Genomic DNA, 23,613 nt, shown 5'->3' with positions numbered 1-23,613 from the left:
AACTCTGAAATTACGGCACCAAATTTTGTGAGACGTGCTACAGATATTGATTTGACAAATATTTAATTGTGCTATGAATCATTGAACAGTGTCGAGTTAATTTAGAGTTTATTTGCATATAAACGGATTCTCTAATTTCTGAAATTACTCTAAAATTACAGCACTAAATTAAATAAAACATGCTACAAATGGTGATCTGCTGGATATCTAATTATCCCATGAAGCATTGAGTAGTGTAAAGTTAATTAACAGCTCATTTGCATGTTAAAATAAAGTTTTGTAATTAGTGATTAAACTCTGAGAGTACTGTGTGATGTTGAAAAAAAAACCTGCTACATATAGTGATAAAATATATCTTATTGTTCTGGAAAGCGTACTTCTATTAATGAACCTGTTGTAAAACACGTGAACATATTTAGTTCATATCTGGTTTTTGTTCTGATACGAGGCAGAATTTATCCAGAACCTAATCAAACAGAAGAAGGTCTCTGTAGCTAGAACTTTCAACCTAACATATAAAAACATAGACGATGTTATTTCCATGAATAACTCTGAATTCAGTAAATATCTCGCTATGAGTTATCCTCCAGAATTGGAGATTAAAGAAACTACATAAACGGCCTCTTTTGCTTCATATCTGGACATTTTACTTAAATTTGACTCTAATGGTCACCTTTCTACTAGGCTATATGACAAGAGAGATGATTTCAACGTTAGGAAAATCAACTTTCCACACCTCATAAGTAATATTCCACTCTCAACAAATTATGGGGTATGCATTTTCCAGCTTATTCGATATGCTAGAGCATGCAGTTCATATGGTGATTTTGTAGAGAGACAAGGCCATCTCTCTTACAAACTGTTAAGGTTCCAAGACAAGAAATTGACCTCTTTAATCTAACAATTCCCTGGTGCTCAATAAGCTCAGAACCCCCGTACATTATACACTTTCTACAAGCCTAGATATAGGGGAACATTTTGGTAACCACAGTGTCACCATTGTTTACACGGCTATCACGTGACAGGCAATTTGCATAACCTTTCAAAAATCGGTTTTCCCTATGCTTTGTCTAAATACTTCAAAATATCTTACTTAAACTTGCTTGAATGCAAGCTGTTATAAGATTCTTCAAAAGTGTGTCTCAGATTTTTCATATCTTGCTTAGTTTTTATTTGAGCACAATTTTAAAGAAAAAAAATAGCGTTAAATTCACCCCTCTGGAAGTTTTTTTTTCTGGCATAAAAATTGTTTAAGTAAGTTTAAAGAATTCTGAGACACGCTTTCGAAGATCCTCGGAATAGTTTGCACTCATACAAATTTCAGCCACATATCTCAAAGCATTGAGACAAAACATAGGGAAAACTGATTTTTGAAAGGTTATGCAAATAATCTGTCACGTGATAGGCATGTAAACAATGGTGACACCACAGGGAACAGATGAAAGGACCTTGGGATGGGGAGGAAGTTTTTTGTGGAATGATTTACCTTATTTGATTTTATTAATTTTGACAGTGATATTTTAAATAAAGAGTTCAAATCCACACCATCTGACTGCTATATATATTACCGAAAAGTCCTTATCTTCTCTCCAACTTGTGTATACACCACTGTAATTACTCCGAAAACATTGCCAACTTGCTAATCCGCTGTCCGTATCAGCGGATTTAGTGATTGAGTCAATACCACAGCCGTCCCACACGCATTAAAATAAGGAAAGGGTTGAAACTCACAGACACAGTGTCATGATTTCGTCCGTAAAACTAGTGGACGCTTAAAATATTCAAGCATTCGCCAATAAACAGGAAATTAAATAACTGACTGTTTCAGTGAATCTGCCACGATGAGAGTTCTCGATTCAAAAACTGTAGCCGTGCTCGAATATAAATGTCTCCTCATTAAATTACGTCATTGTTATACAAGAGTTAGAATTTGAAAGTCTGTCACCCTGTTTTTTTCAAAGTTTGGAAAGGCCGGCATTTCCTTCTGAATGATTGAATGACGTGAAACGCAAAATTCCATCGCTTATTATCCGTTAGTATGTACAGTAGAAATATGCTGCACGTATGTATAAACTGAAAATGGCCACAGGCGGCGTGAACTTACTGAAAGGATATCCTAAACGTCCCACTTGGTACCTTATACACTCACATGTGATATCCTGAAAAGTATTCTCTGCAGTAATTCCAGTTCTGTCAACGTGCACATCATTTTGTAGCTCAATGACACGATAGCACGAGATCGAAGACGAAAAGTGTTCTATTGTCACGCGCACTGAGACTCAATTGTGCATGCTCTGGGATTCGCGTCGCGTCTCTGAAGGGCGCGCGCGTGTTCCAACAGGGAAGAACGCAAATCGCACGGTCTCTGCAAGACTACACTGGCAGGGCGAAACATGTGAAATGCAGAAAAATGTTTATTCTGCAATGCCAATCACTGAGAGACAGAAAGGGAGATTGTTAGTTTATATTCTTGGAATCTTTTCCATAGTCGTGAGTTTTGACGGAAGAAAACTAAAACAAAATTAAATTGAACCGATTGAACTTGCATCCATAAAGTTCGCACAAAGTTAAAAGTCCAGGCCTGCCGGTATCGTCGCTTAAACTGCTTAGTGTCACTTTTCAGACAAGCACTACCCCTTGGCTTAATGATATCTCCCCTCTCTCCGTACAGAATGATACATAATTCTGCGCTGCACGCATGACAATTAGAAATCACCCCTATTGACGAAATGAAAATAAACAACACCTCTTTTTTTAGAATTCTCACAGCTTCAATGAACTGTTAATAGATCTCTATATAATACTTATAGCCCCTAAACTTGTAATAATAATAATAATAATAATAATAATAATAATAATAATAATAATAATAATAATAATAATAATAATAATAATAATAATAATAATTAATATAAGTATTATATAGAAATAATAACGTGAATAATAATAGGTTCAATTTCCATGAAAATTTCACCATAAGGGTATTTTGGGTCGAAAAGACCAAATATGATATCGATTTCACTGCCCCATGTTTCCATGGTAACCGTTTTAGGGGTTGAAAATTCCCGTTTTTCTAATATCCCATTAAAAGTTACTCTTATTGTTATGAAAATTATCTAGTGGGGGAGTTCGGGTCAGACAACACAAAAAACCAAAATTATTTTAATGTTTCAAGTTGCCACGGTAATTATTTTGTGATTGAAACCTATTTTCGATTAAAGAACTATTGATTGATGTAAAAAATTTATAATAAGGGTTTTTCTGGTTAGCACACCCAAAAAAATCACAATCATTTTAATATGAGATGTTTCCATGGCAACCATTCAGGAGTAAAAATTACCAGTTTTTCAAAGATTCCACCTAAAATCCAGTAATCAACAGAATGTGTTATATCAAAGGGATATTTTGGGTTAGAAAGACCAAATGTCCAGTGTAAAAATCCATTAATCAACAGAAATATTACACCAAAGGGTTATTTTAGGTTAGAAAGACAAAATATGATATCCATTTTCAGCGTTTCATCCAGGGTGACATCAACGGGGTGGGGAGGGGGTGGGGGTGGGATTTTCTCCCTTTAAGAGAAAATTTAGGGGTGATTTCACCAGTTCATGTGTTCTATTTGTATCTCTTAGGTGTGAATGGCACCATTTCATGGGGGGCTGGTCCCCTCTTGAAAAATTACCTGGGGTGCCAACATGTCAACAGAGGGGGAATCCGTCTCCCTCTCTAGATGAAGCACTGCATTTTTACTACCCATTGAGAGGGTCTATGTTAAAACATAATTCACTGTCTTTTTTATTTATTTTATGGATTTCTAAGTAACAACTTTTAACGTTTGTTCTATAATAATAATAATAATAATAATAATAATATAATAATAATAATAATAATTTCTTTGCCTTCATTCTAGGAAGAATAATAAAGATAATGTACATTGGGGCCATTCTTGTCAAAATTGTTTTCCGTTTATTTTAGTGTGTTTGAATTAATTTTATATAGACCAGAAATAATTTTTCAAGCAAATTTTGTTTCATGCAGTCATCCCAAATAAGTGTTATAGAGTATAGTACCAACTTATTATGCATTATTTTATGTGCTAAAATTAATTCTACTTGTATCTCAAATTAATTTTATGAACCCAATTCCCCTTATCACCAAATATACCATTATTTATCACAAGCAGTAACAGTAGCGCACATTTTTTTTTGTTTTATTTAAAACATAATTCACTGGTACTTATTTATTTTATGGATTTAAAATTAACGACGTATAATAATGTTAATTTTATAATAATTTATTTTGATTTCTTCGCCTCATTCCAGGAAGAATAATGAAGACAAATTAATTCTGATTGTTTAACTAAAGTAAAATTATGGCCATGTAGTGGTGCATTATTTTTTGTGTGACCTGGTGTGACCCCATAAACTCTATGATTCTGATGATTAGCTAGATCTCCCCTTTCCATGGTAGCAATGGCTAAATTTGAACATGGTCCCTGTATACCTTTAAACATTTTTTTAAAACCCAGCAGGCCAAGACAAGGGGAAATATTACAAGTTAAATGTTTCATGTTTAATATTGCCCAGGGCTCGAAATTAACTTTTTTCCCTTGTAGTCCACTTGGGCAACCATATTCTGAAGTTGGTAGCCCGGTGACACTGGCTGGTAGCCCATGCATATTTTAGATCAGTGGTATCTTTTTCGTTAACCAGACAAGAAAGGGCTATTTTACAAGGTTCTGCCCATGAAGTGAATTTTCTAGTCTTTTGATGTGTGTACTTGCACACCTTTAATGCCGAAGGAAACATGTGTAATGGACGACAGTGGGACTCAAAAGTTTTGTGACCTATAAACAACCCGTTTCACTCTCACAGTTGTATGCAAATTTTAAAAGTCGCCATGACAACATGACAACAATATGGCCTTTTCAGCACTGAGACATACTGTAGCAGGGCTAAAAATAGACCATGGCCCTTCTGTTGGGAGGAGGCATAATTTCCGTGTCATTGTGATTGATACATTATTATCAAAATGCAACGAGAATGCATTTTTATTGGCCATCGTTTCCTGTGCCTGTCATTCAAGTACGTCAGTTCAGATATGGAAACTTTGTTGCAAAGTTCCACCGCACGGCCGGTCGTCTCCTAAACAAAGTCATACTATGGCACATTTCTATGCCCAGCTGGGTTTGACTGCATTTATCTAGCTCGTCCAAAAGTGACGGACGCATCTTTCAACCTTTCAGCTTGGTGAAAAACGCATTTATTGATTCGCCAAAGGCCTGTGGACTCGCTTATTTTAGCACAAGTGCTACATGGACATAGGAAAAAGTTGTTGAATACTCACTGTTTCTGTGAATCCGCAATGATGAGAGTTCTCAAATCAAAAAATGTTGCCGAGCTCGAATACAAATGTCTTCTCATTAAATTACGTCATTGTTATACAAGAGTTAGCATTCCAAAGTCTGTCACCCTGATTTTTTCAAAGTTTGGAGAAGGCTGGCACTTCCATCTGAATGATTGAACGACGTGAAACGCAAAATTCCATCGCATATTATCTGGCAATACGTACAGTAAAAATACTGTATACCGTCTCTCCAGGTACGTATAAGCTTATAATCCACAAAATGGTCACAGGCGGCGTGAACTTTCTGAAAGGATTTCCTAAACGTCGCACTTGTTACCTTAGGGACTCAATTGTGATGTAATGTAAAGTATTCTCAGCAGTAATTCCAGTTTCTGTCAACATGCAAAGCTCAACGACAAGATTATAGTGTACAGACTACACATTTACGAGCAGGTAAACTCAATTGCGCATGCTAATATTGGCAGACTACACTGACTACACTGGTTCGCTGATCACTGCGTCTCACGTGACTTGACTAGACACATCACGTGCTTGTCACTGAGGCGGGGACCAGCCAAACTACACTGGCAAACGAGTGCGCATGCGTGAAGGTATATTTGTAGTAAATACACTGGCATAGACTCTCTACAGTCGCTGTGCCTTGTTTTGTGCGCGCCCACGACTGCCACGATGGGCCTGCATTCGAACACCTCTTTTTCAGAATTTCCAATTCCCACAGCTTCAATGAACTATTATTGGATTTCTATATAATACTTATAGCCCCTAAACTTGTAATAATAATAATAATAATAATAATAATAATAATAATAATAATAATAATAATAATAACAAGGCAGTATTGCTGAAGGCAATGAGTACTTGGGCGTGATATAGTAATGTTGTGGACAATATATACTAGTATTCAAATATGGTCTCGAATTTCCTCCTGTCAATTAGGTATTTGATTAACTGGTTATTAAACGAAGCAATGGCATGGCAACGGCAAAATATGTCTAGCAACTTTTGTGGAGTTTGAGGCAGGGTTTCTTTATTTATAGTGGAAATTGCTTAAACTCCTTAAATATTCAAATTACAGCAAATTTCTTTTGTTCTCGATGGTAGATGTCTAATAAATATTAGTATGTGCACAAATAACATGGTGTTTGTTTAACTATATTATGGTGGAGATTTCAGAATCCGATCGTGACCACCCCCTCACAAAGTCTAATGGTGCGTCCCTAAGTGAATTGTTCTGGCATTGGGAAGCAAACTAAACATTACATGATTTTATTAGAGCCAGTTAAGAGGCCTGAGAGGTAACTGCAAAATTTAACCAACCTCAAGTTACCATTTAATTTTCGCAGATATTCATTGCTATCTATAAATTTTGCTTATGGCAGAATAGGCGAAACAAAGAAAAGATTTTTGTTAATTCTGCCATTTTCCAAAGCTTGCCATACTATTTGAAAAAAAGGGTACAAATGGAGTGGATTCCTGTCCCATCCTGAAGTAGGTTGCACCATGTTGTATTTGTAAAGATGGAAAGATTGCATGTGCACCATTTTTGGTGTTTATCATAATTGTATGGCAGTACTGTGGCCATATTTTGGAGGAGAAGAAATCTATCCTATCTACCCTATAGTTTATCCCTATATACCAAAAATCGGACATCAAGCTCTATTGGCTTGCTCAGAATTAGATATGCACATAATTAATGAAGAACAATATGTGGCATCTTAAGGTGTCCATCATACCAAATATGAAGGGTGTAGCACTTGTGGTTACTGAGTTGTGGACAAATATGTATATTTGAGGTCAAAGGTCATTGAGGTGACGTGACGTTTTGTCAAAATAATTGTATTGTTAAGTTATCCCTATATACCTAAAATCAGACCTCTAGCTCTATTGGCTCGCTCAAAATTAGACATGCACATAATTAATGAGGTACAACGTGTGGTGTCATAAGGTGTCCAATCATACCAAATATGAAGGGAGTAGCACTTGAGGTTACTGAGTTGTGGACAAGTATGTATATTTGAGGTCAAAGGTCATTGAGGTCACGTAACGTTTTGTCAAACCAATTATATTGTTTACTTATCCTATATACCAAAAATCAGACCTCTAGCTCTATTGGCTCGCTCAAAATTAGATATGCACATAATTAATGAGGTACAATATGTGGCGTCAAAAAGTGTCCCATCATACCAAATATGAAAGGTCTAGCACTTGTGGTTACTGAGTTATGGACAATGATGTATATTAGAGGTCAAAGGTCACAAGGTCACATGACATTTTGTCAAAATGTCTAGGATATCTGCATGAACCGATGGACTTACTGATGGACTCACGGACGGATATGACCCAATCTATAAGCCCCCTGGACTTTATCCGTGGGGACAAAAAACTGTGTCACTGCATCCTTTAGACAACATGAATACGATGAGAAACTAATTTTTATTTTTCTTGGCCTTATTCATGGGAATCTATGGAGAACTGCCTTATACATGGGAGTCTATGGAGGTGTAAACTAAAAGTCCTCTAACACGGCCAATTTGATTGCATTGTGAAACAAATCGACGTGCATCTGTATGGGTTGGGTACTATTTTTGTGCAAAGTTTGAAAGAAATTGACCAGGGCATGTCTGAGATATCTGCGTGAACGGACGGGCGGACGGACGGATGGACATGACCAAACCTATAACTCCCCCAGGACTTCGTCCGTGGGCACTAAAATCAACGCAACAGTTATTACAGCTACATTGGCGGTAGGTTCATATCCAGAGCCCCATACGGTCTGCCACAGTCGCTTGAAAACAATCTCATACACCCGGCCATATGGGCAGCTGTGTATGGGCAGCTGGATGCTGACTTCCCGGAGAAGGCGAGCTGTCACGTTCAAGCTCAGGATTATTTGTCGATCAAATTTCAGTAAATTTACCTTACCTAGATGAAATCTTGTCTATAGGCTGAAATTTCGCCGAAGTTTGACAAAATTACATCGATTTTTAGGTTCATATCCGACATTTTTGAGTTTTGAGTGCAGACAGAAATACGTTTTGAGGCAACATGGCTGCGACCCCATGTTGACCCCAAGTGAAAATGTGTTCGCGATCAAATCTTCCTATATTTTTTTTCAGAATTTTCGACAAAATCATTGCTTCTTACGTCTTTTGTAAAATATAAAATATTAAAATAAAATGCGATGTGCCATGTCTCCAGATTTCTAAAATATCGTTCGTTGACCGTTCGACGGAATACTCATTTCGCAAACTTGTGACGCAGTTGAAATTCAATACTGACCGCCAAATAATCTTAATGAGACGAGATCATTCTAGACATCCTCCAAATTATCCAACCATTCGCATTGGAGTTCAGCTCGCTTAGAGTATCATAACATTCTTCGGCCTTCTTTTAGATCGACCCTAATTTCTCCCATTTAGGAAATAAATACACAAGCTACCTTGACAAAACTTCGTGCACCATCCAGGACCAAACGCACTACAAATCTGTCTTGACGTCATCATCTCCTTACATGGTAATCGGCATACCGTATTTTTTAGCAAAGGAGACACAGAATACGTCGGAGTATTCAGTTTCAAAACGTATTACATTGTGTGATGTTGTCAAAAAAAGGTAATGTTACTGCAGTGGTATAAATTAGAAAACACAAAAGTTCAAATCAGTTTATTTTGGACTGGCTTTACCCAACATTTCATATTGTTTCTTATGCCAGATTTGACCACGTGCTTACTGGCGACCCCTTTACATGCAAATTTTGTGTCAAATGGTGTGTTCTCCTGGAAAAACAAACGTACGATTTCTAAATGAAGGAGGCGAAATTTGCCCTCAAGACTCGAAACCACCCCTTTATGGGGTGTACCTAGCTATTTTGAACGAGCTTCTCGAATCTGCAGCTCTATTTCGAAATGATGGTCTTGTTTTCTCAGCTCAAGGATAAGTGTTCTCCATCGCTGTGGGCATTACTATTCTCAACTGGGGGTACATTTTCCAGTCGTAATGTTTTTCATTGTGTCCGGGATATAAAACCTTTCCTTTTCACACTTTCACTTTGATTAACACTAGTCCACATCTTGTCAGTGATTAAACATGTTTCAAGTTTAAATGTTTAATTCTGGTCTCGAGCCCTCCTGTTCGACCAAACTGAAATTACCCCTCCCACTTTGGCTCGTCCAGTGGGTGTAGCAAGGGTCGTGCCATCGCCTAGGAAACGGAGGGTGCATTAATTGTTGCATTTCGATGCACATTTTGATTATATTCAGAAGATTTTGTGGCAAAAACTCAGATAGAGAAGCATTAATATTCACATCTCACTTATTCAAGACTGGCTGAGAGCAGCACTTCCATTCAGTTCACATCATTACGCCATTTATTATGCCAAGAAAGATGATGCCAAGACATTTTTCCCTCCCTGGTCTCAGACAGAAATGGTTATACCTTTCAGAGTTTTTCCCCACGGAATGAAAACAAATGTACTTGGGCTGAGGCCCAAGTACAATAATAATAATAACACTTTAGACATTTCTCTGTGTGATCTCTTTGGCAGGTTATCACCATAGGGCTTTCCCCTTCACTGAATAAAATGCCATCCAATTGGGATTCCCTTACTATTTCTTACAGGACTATGCAGTTTGTTAGCGTGTAGTGTACCTGGTATATTCATCAAGACTAAGTCATTTCAATCCTGTTTCTCCTAAGTGGTATTAATTTCCAAGCTTTGTCTATGGAACCCGCTGGAAAGAGGATTAAGTTGACTCCAAGAGGACGACAGACAGTAAAGGCGTCGTCAGTTCAAGGTCCTTCCATGTCAGCCCACATATACCATATCCCACCTTGCCCCGCCCAGCCCCACCCTAGCTAAAACTGGACGCTCTCCTGGCCTGCTGACAGACCACAAGTTTTTTATGAGTGGCTTGCAAGCAAACCATATTATGCCAGTCTATCAAAGGAAGTCGTGGCTTGTCTGTAAACCGATGTTATTTGAATTTGCTCTTTCGAGCTTTTTTGCTTTTTTGCTCTTTCAAGATTCCAAACTTTTTCTGATACACATATTGGTTGCCTGCTAACCAAGTCCTACACTCAGTGTGGTCTGTCACCTTGCCAGTCTCTTCAATCAAGCATGTAGGCAAACTGAAAACAAGCCAAAAAGCAAGCCAATTTAGGGAAAATGAAGCAATCTGCACAGCGACAAATAAACCGGTTCAAATTTAGCACGAATTTAGCTTGTCAGCAAGCTAGAAGAATATTCAGTGAAGTAACTTGTGACAGAGGTAGAAAACGATACCATTTTACTATGAGTTTGCAGAGCTTCTTGCCGAAAGACCGGCTGTGTTAACCAAGAAGGCACGGATGCCACCACTGAAGGCATCCAAAGTTCGAAAAAATTTGAACACGATTGCCAATTGAGACAATCAAACTTCTGGCAAATACCAAATTGTAACAGAAAAGAAATTAAGTTACATCAACCCATTGGTCGCACAGCTTACTGTGGTGATAGGGCTTTTTTCAATATGTGCGCCTCGTTTTTGGAATTTTTTGCCGTCGCACCTTTGTGCATCTCAGTCTCTCGATAATTTTAAAGTCGGATTAAAAACTTACCTTTTTAAGTCATTTTATACATGAGTTTTTATTTGATTATCTATTTTAAGCATTTTTTGAGTTTAACCAGCTGTTACTTTTGTTGAACATTTTGAATTTACTGTTATTATTTGTCACTCTTTTGTTTGTTTTTAATGTAAAGCGCATTGAAATATTTAAATATGTAATGCGCTATATAAGAAATAAAGATTACGATTATGATTTAGGTTGTGTAAATGTATGCGAAAAACCCATACAAAGAAGCAATCAAATCAGTTAGCAGAGCATTACTAGTAAATCAGGAAAGATCATCAAACGATTACATAGTCAAACAAAAAAAATACGTCATAGCTATGCCAAAAAAAAAAAACACGTTTGAATTCAACGATGAATTTTACCGTCAAATATGTTGGTGCAGAATAGAATATCCCTGACCAGCTTCACTAGAAGTCGCCCACGTTACATTTAACCAGACAAATGAGAATAATACAGAAACAGAAAGAACAAATATCGTGAGATTCAGAGACGATGTATTTCCGATTTTCATTGGAACTCAACATAAACTTAATGAAATCATATCAAACATCAACAAAATGCATCCTACTTTTAAAATATCTTTTGAAAGGTGTTCTAAAGAAATCACATTTAGACCTAATTATGTATAAAGGCCATCGGTACACTAAAAATGACATACACGATATCAGAAAACACAAAACCAACAAATACATTGACTTACAGATTAATATATAGCGGGTATCACATGTGGGGCAGGATGCGTTTACTATTTTCGAAACACCTGACATCACTTCTTGGTCTTTTGGCCAGAGGTCCATATGTCTTTCTTTCATGAATTTGACTTAGTTGTGTGTACCAATGCTTTACTGTCTGTTGTTCTGTGCTATTTTTTGCCTATGTATAGAACTAGTGTATTAAAAATATTGACCTACTTTTATGGATAACGGACTGGTATGGTTGAGATTCATTATTTTTTCAGTTTTTACAGAGAAACACACGTCACCCCACAGCAACATTCAAGGTTCTTGTCAGAGACGAAACATTACGATACATTAGAACATGCAACAACGAGGGAGATTTTTCACACAAAGTCACACACTTTAGTGAAAAATTGCAAGACCAACAATATAAAAAATAAAATAGAACTAATTCCCAAGAAACAGAAGACAACCTGAACAAAACAATCTAGTAACCATAACAAAATACATTCTTCAAAACAAAATCAAACAAGGATCAAACAAACCCTTTCAGAAAACAGACGTGAACTTGAAAAAGAAATAATGTCCTAAAAGCAACCAATAATCACATACATAAGGACAGAAATATAAGCGATACACTTGTAAATGCCAGGCTTCAAAAAAGCTACAATATCTTGAACTCCGATGCAAATGAGCATAGACAAACACAAAAAGACTCAATCGTAGACATTATAGACACCCTACTTGAAAAACAAACTTCAGTGGATCAATAATTAACACATAAAGTCAGTCAATTATTCACAACGTCTTACCAATCAAAACTGAAATGTAAGCGATCGATGACATTGCGAGCTTGCGATTATTCACTGGCCGCATTCAATACCGATGAGGGCACTTGACCCGAATTAATTTACACGTCATTGATTGACATGTAAATCTGAGATCGCTTAGATCGCTGAGAAAGAGTATTTACAGAGCGACTAATTTTGCATCCCGGGTTTAAGAAAAATACACGCGTAACCCGCGCTTATACAGCTCAAGTAATAGTCAAACACCATCTCTTTTTAAGGTCGATTAGAGATTATAGGTTTGTTTCTATTTTCAACACCAGCGCTGTGTATCTAATATCACGACACCTTTTCTAAATTTTTAACCAATACTTGATAATTTTACAATAAATTGCTGTTTGCATATGTTGAGGTCATAAGTAGTGAAATCAATTGAAATTCATTTTCATAGTGTTATATATAAAAATGAATCCTGTAGAATTGCTTTATGAGCGCAATTTATGATTAGAAGTAACTGTGTGTTAGGTTTGTGTGCTGAGCCACCTTGCATATATTGATACTTTGATAAAAGCGAACTAGTTCACATTTTCCTCAATCATATCTATGATAGGTAAATATATTTTTTATCTATTTTTGATCATTTACTTGATTTAGTATAACAAGATTATTTACAGACTTAATCAATACATATCTTACCCATTACTATTCTTTTTACTTTGGCGGCAATAGCTGGTAGGCCAATTTTATCAAGTGCAGTTATTAGTAAGTCACAAGAACCCTCCTGGTCCTCAATCCATTGCGTCAATATGTGTTGTGCCTTTTCGGGAGGCTTGAATTCCTCAAAAAACTGTACGTCATCATCAGAAATCTGCAGTTCATTCCAGAGAACATCATAATGCTCTCCAGGAATAATCCTTGCTATTTCCGAAATCCTGTCCTTGAAGTCTTGTGTATCTGAAATTAAAGATAGTACAGCTTGTAAAAGGACCAATCTATTTTTGACAAATTTGCTATCCGCTTATCACTCTTACAATAAATTCTGTCAACAAGAAGAAAAAAAGAAAAATGGCAAAACGCTGTTTTTCCTTGTAACACAACGATATCAGTAAGGTGACCGTCAAAAGTTTGCAAATAGGCAGAGTTTATAAAGATTATAGTAGCCCTAGTGGGAGTACGGGATCTAATATCACGACACCTTTCTTTGAAAAGCCGTTCAAAGATGGTTTTATTGCTAAACCCTTATTATTCCCACACTCCACAAAATCTAAACGCTTGGCCTTGAGTCACCCATTTAACCTTATTTTTTTGAAATTCATTAAATTAATATACAATTCTCTTTTATCCATTTTCTGAATTTTTAACCACTATTTGATAACTTTACAATAAATTCTGCTGATTGCATATGTTGTCCGGGGGTCATAGGGTACGAAAATCAATTAAATTTCTTTTTGATAGTTAAATAATAACACATGAGAGCGAGGGCAATATCACGATTTATTGCCTGTCCAAGGGATGGTGGTCATGATCGAAATACTGATGATGCCCGAGCCGTAGGCGAGGGCATCATCAGTATTTCGATCACGACCACCAGCCCGAGGGCAGGCAATAAATCGTGATATTGCCCTCGCTCTCATGTGTTATTATTTTTATTAGATCGAACAAGCAAACATGCCTACGGCTCGGGCATCATCAGTATTTCGATCATGACCACCAGCCCGAGGGCAGGCAAAAATCGTGATATTGCCCTAGCTCTCATGTATTATTATTTTTATTACACCGAACAAGCAAACATGCAAAGAAACAAAACATAAAAGACTTCTTCGAGTACAGTTCGCCTTCTGAGTCCGGACCTCTGCGCAAAATGTTGTGTGGAGTCTAGGGATGTCGCTAACGTTTGCCGATCTCCTCGGTGGCGTATCCAAATTTGTTGCTTGCATAGTCGCTGAACACAGAAATTGCATTCTTTGTTACTATTTTCGTTCGTTTGCCGTTTACGTGCATCAAAGTATCGTCTAACTGTGCCGGTGACAGCTCTGCATGACGTTTTGCAGCCATAAGTTGCCAACTGCAAAGTACAACAAGCGAACGACAATTTGTTTTGCGCAGAAAGGAAGCGCAGTAAGTAAAATGACGTCATCCATGTAATATCAAATGCAGAGGGCATCATCAAATTCGCAGAGGGCATCATCACGTTCTTTTACATGTCACCTGAGTCGTGTTAAACCAATGGCAGTGCACGCTGAATGAGTGAGGTTAATAATGTTATATGTAAAAAGAAATCCTGTAGAGTTTTTCGAAAGCGCAATAAATAATTAGCAGTAACTATGTGTAAGATTTGTGTGCTGAGCCTCCTTGCATATTTTGATACTATGGTAAAAATCGACCCAGGTTCACAGTTTTCCCAATCGTATCTATTATATATAATGAAGCAATGACCCCCGCCACAGGAGGGCATACGCGAGATTTTGGCACAATGCGCGACATAGAGCACCAGCCGATAGGCGAGCGCTACATTTGGCAAATTGTACCAAAATCGAGTGTATACCCAACTGCGACGAGGGTTATTGCCATTATATTAAAAACTTGTGTGTCTTTGTTGTCTAGCTTTCTTCAATTTAAGCCAAAAATGCAGAAATGGACGTATGAGAGCGAGCATTTTTAGCTCACGTGTGTAAAGACGTGGGCTAATGTCATAGCGATGTCTGTCTGTCTGTCTGTCCGTGTGTGTGTTTGTCTGTCTGTTTACACGATAACTCAAAAACGCCTGAACAGATTCAGGTCAGATTTGGTACACAGGTACCATATGCAAGTTGCAAGAACTGATGCAATATCGTTTTTTTCGGTACAATGGTTTCCCTATGGAGACGGTAATGACAGTGTAGACATATATCAAGAAAAACAGCCCTAAATTTCATGAAACTTTTCACAGGTGAAAATCTAAGAACATTATGATGATACTGTGTTTGTCATGTAAATTATCTTCTCATTTGCATATTAAATGAACTTTTGTTATTAGTGAGATAACTCTGAAATTACTGAACCAAACTTGATGATACTTGCAGCAAATATTGATCTGATATATATCTAATTATACTTAGAAGCATTGGGCAGTGTCAAGTTAATAAATAGCTCATTTGCATATTTTATGAAGTTTTGTAATGAGTCATATAACTCCGATATAACTTCAACAAATAGGATGAAATCTGCTGCAGATACTGATCCGACTGATATCTTACTGTAGTGTAAAGCATTTAGTAGTGTGAAATTAATTAAGGGTTAATTTGCATATTTAATGAACTTTGTAATTAGGTATATAACTCTGAAATTACGGCACCCAAGTCAGTGAAATTGGGTACAGATATTGTTTTGATAAATATCTAAGTGTACTGAGAAGCATTTGGCAATGTCAAGTTAACAAATAGGTCATTTGCATATTTTATGAAGTTTTGTAATTAGTGATATAACTCCAAATAACTGCACCAAATGTGATGAAATCTGCTGCAGACTCTTATCCGACAGATATCTAATGGTGGTGTAGAGCATTTTATTGTGTGAAGTTAATTAAGTGTTCATTTGCATATTAATGAACTCTGTAATTAGTGATATTACTCCAAAATTACAGCATTAAATTTGATTAAACTTGCTACAGAAGTTGATCTGATAAATATCCAATTGTACTGAGAAGCATTGAGCAGTGTCAAGTTAATAATTAGCTCATTTGCATATTTCATGAAGTCTTATAATTAGTCATATAACTCAGAAATAGTTGCATCCATTGTGATGAAATCTGCTGCACATACTTATACGACAGATATGTAACTGCATTGTAAAGCATTTAGTAGTGTAAATTTAATTAAAGGGTTCATTTGCATATTTAATAAACTTTGTAATAAGGTATATAACTCTGAAATTACGGCACCGAATTTTGTGAAATGTGCTACAGATATTGATTTGATAAATATTTAATTGTGTTATGAATCATTGAACAGTGTCAAATTAATTTAGGGTTTATTTGCATATTTAATGAACTTTCTAATTAGTGACATTACTCTAAATTACAGCATTAAATTAAACCAGATATGAACTGAATATGCTCACGTGTTTTACAATAGAGGTTCATTAATAGAAGTACACTTCACAGAACAATAAGATATATGTTATAACTATATGTAGCAGGTTGTTTCAACATCGCACAGTACTCTCAGAGTTTTACTCACTAATTACAAAACTTTATTTAATATGCAAATGAGCTGTTAATTAACTTGACACTGCTCAATGCTTCATGGGACAATTAGATATCCATCAGATCAACATTTGTAGCACGTTTTATTTAATTTAATGCTGGAATTTTAGAGTAATGTCACTAATTAGAAAGTTCATTAAATATGCAAATAAACCCTTAATTAACTTGACACTGTTCAATGTTTCATAGCACAATTAAATATTTATCAGATCAATATCTGTAGCAGGTTTCACAAATTTGGTGCCGTAATTTCAGAGTTATATACCTAATTACAAAGTTTATTAAATATGCAAATGAACCCTTAATTAACTTCACAATACTAAATGCTTTACAACACAGATATCTGTCGGATCAGTATATGCAGCAGTTTTCATCACATTTGATGCAGTTATTTCGGAGTTATATGACTAATTATAAAACTTCATGTAACTTCATATAAAACTTCAAAATATGCAAATGAGCTAATTATTAACTTGATACTGCTCAATGCTTCTCAGTACAATTAGATATTTTTCAGATCAACATCTGTAGCACGTCTCATCAACATCTGTGGCAAGTTTAATCTAATTTAACGCTGTAATTTTGGAGTAATATCACTAATTACAGAGTTCATTAATATGCAAATGAACACTTAATTAACTTCACACGATGAAATGCTCTTCACGACCATTAGATATCTGTCGGATCAGTATGTGCAGCAGATTTCATCACATTTGGTGCAGTGACTTTGGAGTTGTAACACTATTTACAAAACTTCATAGAATATGCAAATGAGCTATTTGTTAACTTGACACTGCCAAATGCTTCTTAGTACAATTAGATATTTATCAAAGCAATATCTGTACCAAATTTCACTGACTTGGGTGCCGTAATTTCAGAGTTACACACCAAATTACAAAGTTCATTAAATATGCAAATGAACCCTTAATTAATTTCACACTACTCAATGCTTTACACTACAGTAGATAATCAGTCGGATCAGTACCTGCAGCAGATTTCGTTACCTTTGGTGAAGTTATATCGGAGTTATATGACTAATTACAAAACTTCATAAAATATGCAAATGAGCTATTTATTAACTTGACACTGCCCAATGCTTCTAAGTATAATTAGATATATATCAGATCAATATTTGTTGCAAGTATCATCAAGTTTGGTGCAGGAATTTCAGAGTTATCTCACTAATAACAAAAGTTCATTAAATATGCAAATGAGAAGATAATTGATATGACACTCACAGTATCATCATAATGTTCTGAGATTTTCATCTGTGAAAAGTTTCATGAAATTTTGTGCAGTATTTCTTGATATATGTCTACACTGTCATTACCGTCTCAATAGGGAAACCATTGTGCGGAAAAAACGATATTGCATAACTTCATTAATATGCAAGCCACACTAACCAAAATCTAATCAGTTCTTGCAAGTAGCATATGGTACCTGTGTACCAAATCTGACTTGAATCCGTTCAGGCGTTTTTGAGTTATCGTGTAAACAAACAGACAGACAGACAGACACACACACACACACACACACACACACACACACACACACACACACACACACACACACACACGGACAGACAGACAGACATCGCTATGACATTACCCCACGTGTTTACACACTGAGCTAATAAAACGTGCGACAAATGTTGATCTGAAGGATATCTAATTGTCCCATAAAGCATTGAGCAGTGTCAAGTTAATGAACAGCTCATTTGCATATTAAATAAAGTTTTGTAATTAGTGATTAAACTCTGCGATGTTGAAAAAACCTGCTACATTAAGTGATAACATATATCTCATTGTTCTGTGAAGCGCACAACTATTATGAACCTGTTGTAAAACACGTGAGCATATTCAGTTCATATCTGGTAATAAGTTTGGATTACCTTGCAGACGCACACAGTATCCTAACAAAACGATAACGTACGTATTACGTAAATCAACATTGAATTATATTCACATGCAACGCGAAAATTAACTTGCGACCTGCTTCAGGCAAAGAAAATTAGTCAAGAGTTCAAATTACAAGAACAAGTAAAATTGTTTTTAAAATTTAAATAAGAATAGTCCTGGCTGTTTGGCATTCTAAAAATATATTTTCTCATTTTGTACAGATGCGTCGACCATCGCAACATTCTGTCTTGGGACAATGAGGTTACAGACGTTGTTTTTTGAATGGTGGATAATTTCGACGTAATTGTACCGGCCAGTAAACAAGCAGTTTTCAATAATCCAAACTTGGAATGACAGCAACTGTGATCTTGCAAAGTGTGCTGCCCTATTAAGCGAGAGCTGGACGCTGACACTGCTTGTTGCATTTGATGTCAACTTTCGTCGCAGTCACCAGAAGTAACCCTTTTGTTATTTTGAACTTCTTGGTCTACATTGTTAGAACATCAAAGCCCAAACTTTGGCAGAGAATATCTTACATACCGTTACAGTGAGGAAGTGTCAATTTACTTGTGTGTGACCTAATGCAATGATTTGTGTACATCATACCCAAATGTGCTACTTCAGATGTGTCTTTCATTATTGACCCAAACATATTTTCACAGAGAGGTGAGTTACAGACCCATACTTTTATTTTGTATCAACACTCGGACTTCCATCCTTGAAACAAAGCGAACTGTTTCGGATTAAGTTTGTATTGGTACGGTCAAATGCACCGACTGGTTAGTTTTCGAAAATGCTGGCTCAGGGCCCCGTTTTACCACTGCCAGAACATAATTTTATCATCGTTGGAATAAACCCTCGTCCGATCAGAATGGCGCATGGTAGCATGATATAATATAATCATGATTTTGATCATTTTTACTGAATTTAGCCCAACAAAATTATTTACAGACTTATAAATCCATACATAGCTTACCCATTACCATACTTTTCACTTTGGCGGCAATAGCTGGTAGACCAATTTTATCAAGTGCAGTTATTAGTAAGTCACAAGAACCCTCCTGGTCCTCAATCCATTGCGTCAATATGTGTTGTGCCTTTTCGGGAGGCTTGAATTCCTCAAAAAACTGTACGTCAACGTCAGAAATCTGCAGTTCATTCCAGAGAACATCATAATGCTCTTCAGGAATAATTCTTGCTATTTCCGAAATCCTGTCCTTGAAGTCTTGAGTATCTGAAATTCAAGATAATACAAATATTAAATCATTAATCAGCTTGTAAAAGGACCAATCTATTTTTGACAAATTTGCTATCCGCTTATCACTCTTTCAATGATTGCTGTCAACAAGAAGAAAAAAGGAAAAAATGCCCAAAACACTGTTTTTCCTTGTAACACAACGATATTAATATGGTGATCGTCGAAAGTTTGCAAATAGGCAGAGTTTATAAAGACTAGTCCTAGTGGGAGTACGGGAATGCCGGTTGAACTCCATTCGGGTTAACTGTTCAACGATTACCTATCGACTCCTTATATTGTATTACAGTGACGTCAGAACGTTACCTCCTGATTTACAGTACCAGTATATAACACCGAGTTACAAAGCTAGGGAAACTTATCTCCCCTTCTTAATGATCACAAATTTTGAAATGTCCAACGACAACGACGCTTTGACCCTTTAGAAGATGGGAATGCTTTCTGGGATCATTGTGAGTGGATCAAAGCGATCAAGGTTTCTATTCCTATTTTCATGTGCACTCTTCACATTGTAATTTCCTTGCTCTGTATATAACCTCGCTCTTCTGAATGTAAAGTTCGTTTTCTGTTTTTAGCATAATCCGGAAGTACTGGAGTAAAATTTTTGCAAAAAATATTGAAATGGAAGAGTTTTATCGCTTGCGGAATTAAGAATGATACTAATGAATAAGTTTCTCATGCAATGTTAGGTGTAATATGTTCAGGTGACATTGTTATAATGTTTTCAATGGCAATTAGTGTAACGGAATCACTAATACTGGCACAACATAATACATAATGACGATAACATTACCAAAATCGTTTTTGAGACCTTTCGTGTCGTACCTTTAGTCATGTAGATAAAAGGCTCTCGTTCCTACTTAAACGCTGTTGACAACGGCAGACTTGTTTGACTGTTGCTAGCAAATGCGAAAATTTCTGTGCCTTTCAGCTTGTATCCGTGTACCGCACCATGAATGATAATGATAGCAACCAATATCTCTGTGCACACCACTCGATCTTCAGTAGTTTCCCCGACGACGAGCAAAGTATACCACAAAATCAAACAATGCACAACTATCTGCCCAAGCAGCCGAAAAATGAAGACAGCTCTGTGATGTACATCAATACATACCATCATGTTTACCACAAGGAAGTAGCACTCCATATCTGATATTTAAAGTGAGGCAACAAGCATCAACTGGGAAACTGAAGGAACCAAACCCATTCTCCGTTAGTATTTAAAACAGTAAACAAGAAGTGAAGACACTATACGAAACGGAAGATAAGATATGTCAACAATTTTCCATACTTCGACGTTTCCTCAAAACATCCAATATATCTGGCAGCTTCCCAGTCCGCCTGAAAGCATTTATCGTAGGAGGTATAATGAAACAATTACTTCATCTTGAAGTGGCATGGGACTTCTAATATGTGCTATCCAGTCGACAGTGAATAAGGCGAAAGTTAATATAATTAACAAACAGTCTTCCTAACATAAATGACTGCGTTTGCCTAGCAAAGCCTCACGACAATTGGCCTCTCTCAAAGCCATCATATATTTAAAAAAAGAGAACTACAGTAACATAATGGAAATACCAAATACATATGTGACACAAATCTAATTTAATCAACAGAAAATAGGAAAATACACAATAAAGCTCAAACAATACCGTAGCATGACTAAAGTAAAAATATGTCGCAATAACAAAAAAGATATCATCGAGCAATATGAGGAAGAATACTTTAAGACTAAAAAGCCTATTGATACACAAACTCACTAAAATTGAAAAAGGCGTACTTAGCAAAGACTGAAAATCCATTCAGAAACATAACATTATTGAAAATATACAAACCATTGAAATTACAAATGACACAAAATGGCGCCAGAGTTGTGTTCGTCGACTAAGGTAAGCTCCGTTACAGCTAGCATTTCTATGAAAGTTATACACGACTTCTGCAACCATGGTACGCTGTTCCGTGTTTCGTATTTCGGACAACTCAGGGTGTTTCCCTGTGTCAAGGGGATCTTGATCTGTGTTGACTGCAATAACCCTTTGCATCGATACCCGGTTATTCTTCCAGGTCTCGATTCTTGCAAAACTCTATACTTAACATCAGAAGACCCAGCAGAATGCGCAAAATGAAATTCTTTGTTTTATGGTCACCAGAACGGATATACTGCCATTTGATGTTATTGTAAAGTCGTGTGTTGAGGTATACGATGACTATGATGTTGAAGCCACAACGTCATTGGCCTTTGACTTATGTGGAGAGTTTAGATTACGGAGCTTGAAGAGGCGACAAGGCCAGAACGAAAAACGGTCGAATATTCGAGATACTGCAAGGGTGTGTTGACACGTTGATGCAATTTGCATTTCCGATCACTATCCTGTTTGTGTAGTGAGACGTCTCCATGGTAACAACGTTTCCACAGGATGACATATTTCTGTTAAATGCAGGCAGTTTTGTAATTTTTCCGTTGATGATTTCTTTCATACTTTACAGGCTACCAAATGGCCTCGAGCTTCTGTCATAGATGATGTCAATGTTCTCTTTTAGCAGTGGATCAATTGTTTCAATCATGTCTGTAATGTGCAAGCTCCTTTGTTGAAAAGCGAGTAAAAAGACTCAGACAACCACCGTGGTTTTCTGCAGACATTCTTGCTCGTATTCATGTAAGAGATTATCATCTTGTTACAGCAATCCGCTCAAAATCGCCAAATGATTGGTTACTTTTTAGATTTTTAAGAAACAGAGTTGTTTATTCAATTTCCTATGCAAAGCGACAGCATTATCATGACCTTTTCAGGGACAATTCCAGACTCCCCTCAATTATTTGACGTTCAATCAACGAAATTCCAGAACACAAAGCCCTTACATTTAGTATGAGGGAAATAAACTTCCACGCATTTAATACTAACTTTACTGGTATTGTTAGTAAGTATCGCCATTGCCTTAGTCCAACACCTGATTTTAGCCTTGTTGGCGATTGGGTTAATTCTCAAACTGGTGGTGACATGGTCGATTTTCACACTCCTGCGATTTCCGTTAATTCTGTCGGAGAGCAGCTTTCTTTATTGAATGAATTTAAATCATCTGGTATTGATAATATTTCTCCAAAGCTTTTGAAGCTTGGTGTCTCTTGTATTGGAGAAAATGTTACCGATATAGTTAACACGTCTATCAACAGTAGTGTATTTCCTGATTGATTTAGGTGTGCCAAGGTTATTCAGATACATAAGTGACCGTTCAGTTTTTACGGCCGGGGGCCCGCAAAATCTAGGGGGGAAATCGTAAATTTGGAATCCGCAAAGGGGTGGGGGTAATCGTTTTTTTCACAGGTAGGAAAGGGGGGTCACCACATTTTCAAAAATATAATACCTACAATAAAGTTCACTTTATGCCATGGCCGTGGTCGACCCTCTTTACCGGGGGCTGCCTTGGGCGGCCCACTACAATAAGTTGACTTTCTGTAATGGCCTATGAACCTCTTAACGGCCAGACACCTTTGGTGCCCCACTCCAATTAGGTTTAATTCATGCAATGGCCATGATTGACCCTCTTTACCGGCAGGCCGCCTTAGACGGCCCACTACAATAAATAGGTTTACTTCATGCAATGGCTATGATCGACGTGTGGTCCATTTTGAGCCAACCCACATGCAACTCTCACAAACCTGGATGCAACTCACGAACCTGCATGCAACTAACACGAACCTGCATACAACTCGCGAACCTGCACGCAACTCACGAACCTACATGCAACTCTCATCAACATACTTGAAACCCACGAG

At 36.8% G+C, this 23,613-nt stretch overlaps 1 protein-coding gene across 1 annotated transcript in view; it reads right to left on the bottom strand.

Moving 5' to 3' along the window:
* LOC139130281 (uncharacterized) overlaps window positions 1-23,613 on the bottom strand; it is a 331,155-nt gene that overhangs the window by 252,439 nt on the left and 55,103 nt on the right. The window contains exons 2-3 of the mRNA XM_070696034.1: window positions 19,560-19,817; window positions 13,139-13,396 (exon numbers count right to left, since the gene is read on the bottom strand). Of these exons, the coding sequence (XP_070552135.1) occupies window positions 13,139-13,396; window positions 19,560-19,817 (516 nt within the window). The remainder of the gene's footprint in view (window positions 1-13,138; window positions 13,397-19,559; window positions 19,818-23,613) is intronic.

This window comes from Ptychodera flava, chromosome 3, assembly GCF_041260155.1.
Source record: "Ptychodera flava strain L36383 chromosome 3, AS_Pfla_20210202, whole genome shotgun sequence".
Lineage (NCBI taxonomy): Eukaryota > Metazoa > Hemichordata > Enteropneusta > Ptychoderidae > Ptychodera > Ptychodera flava.
This window is presented reverse-complemented; position numbering and strand designations above follow the sequence as displayed.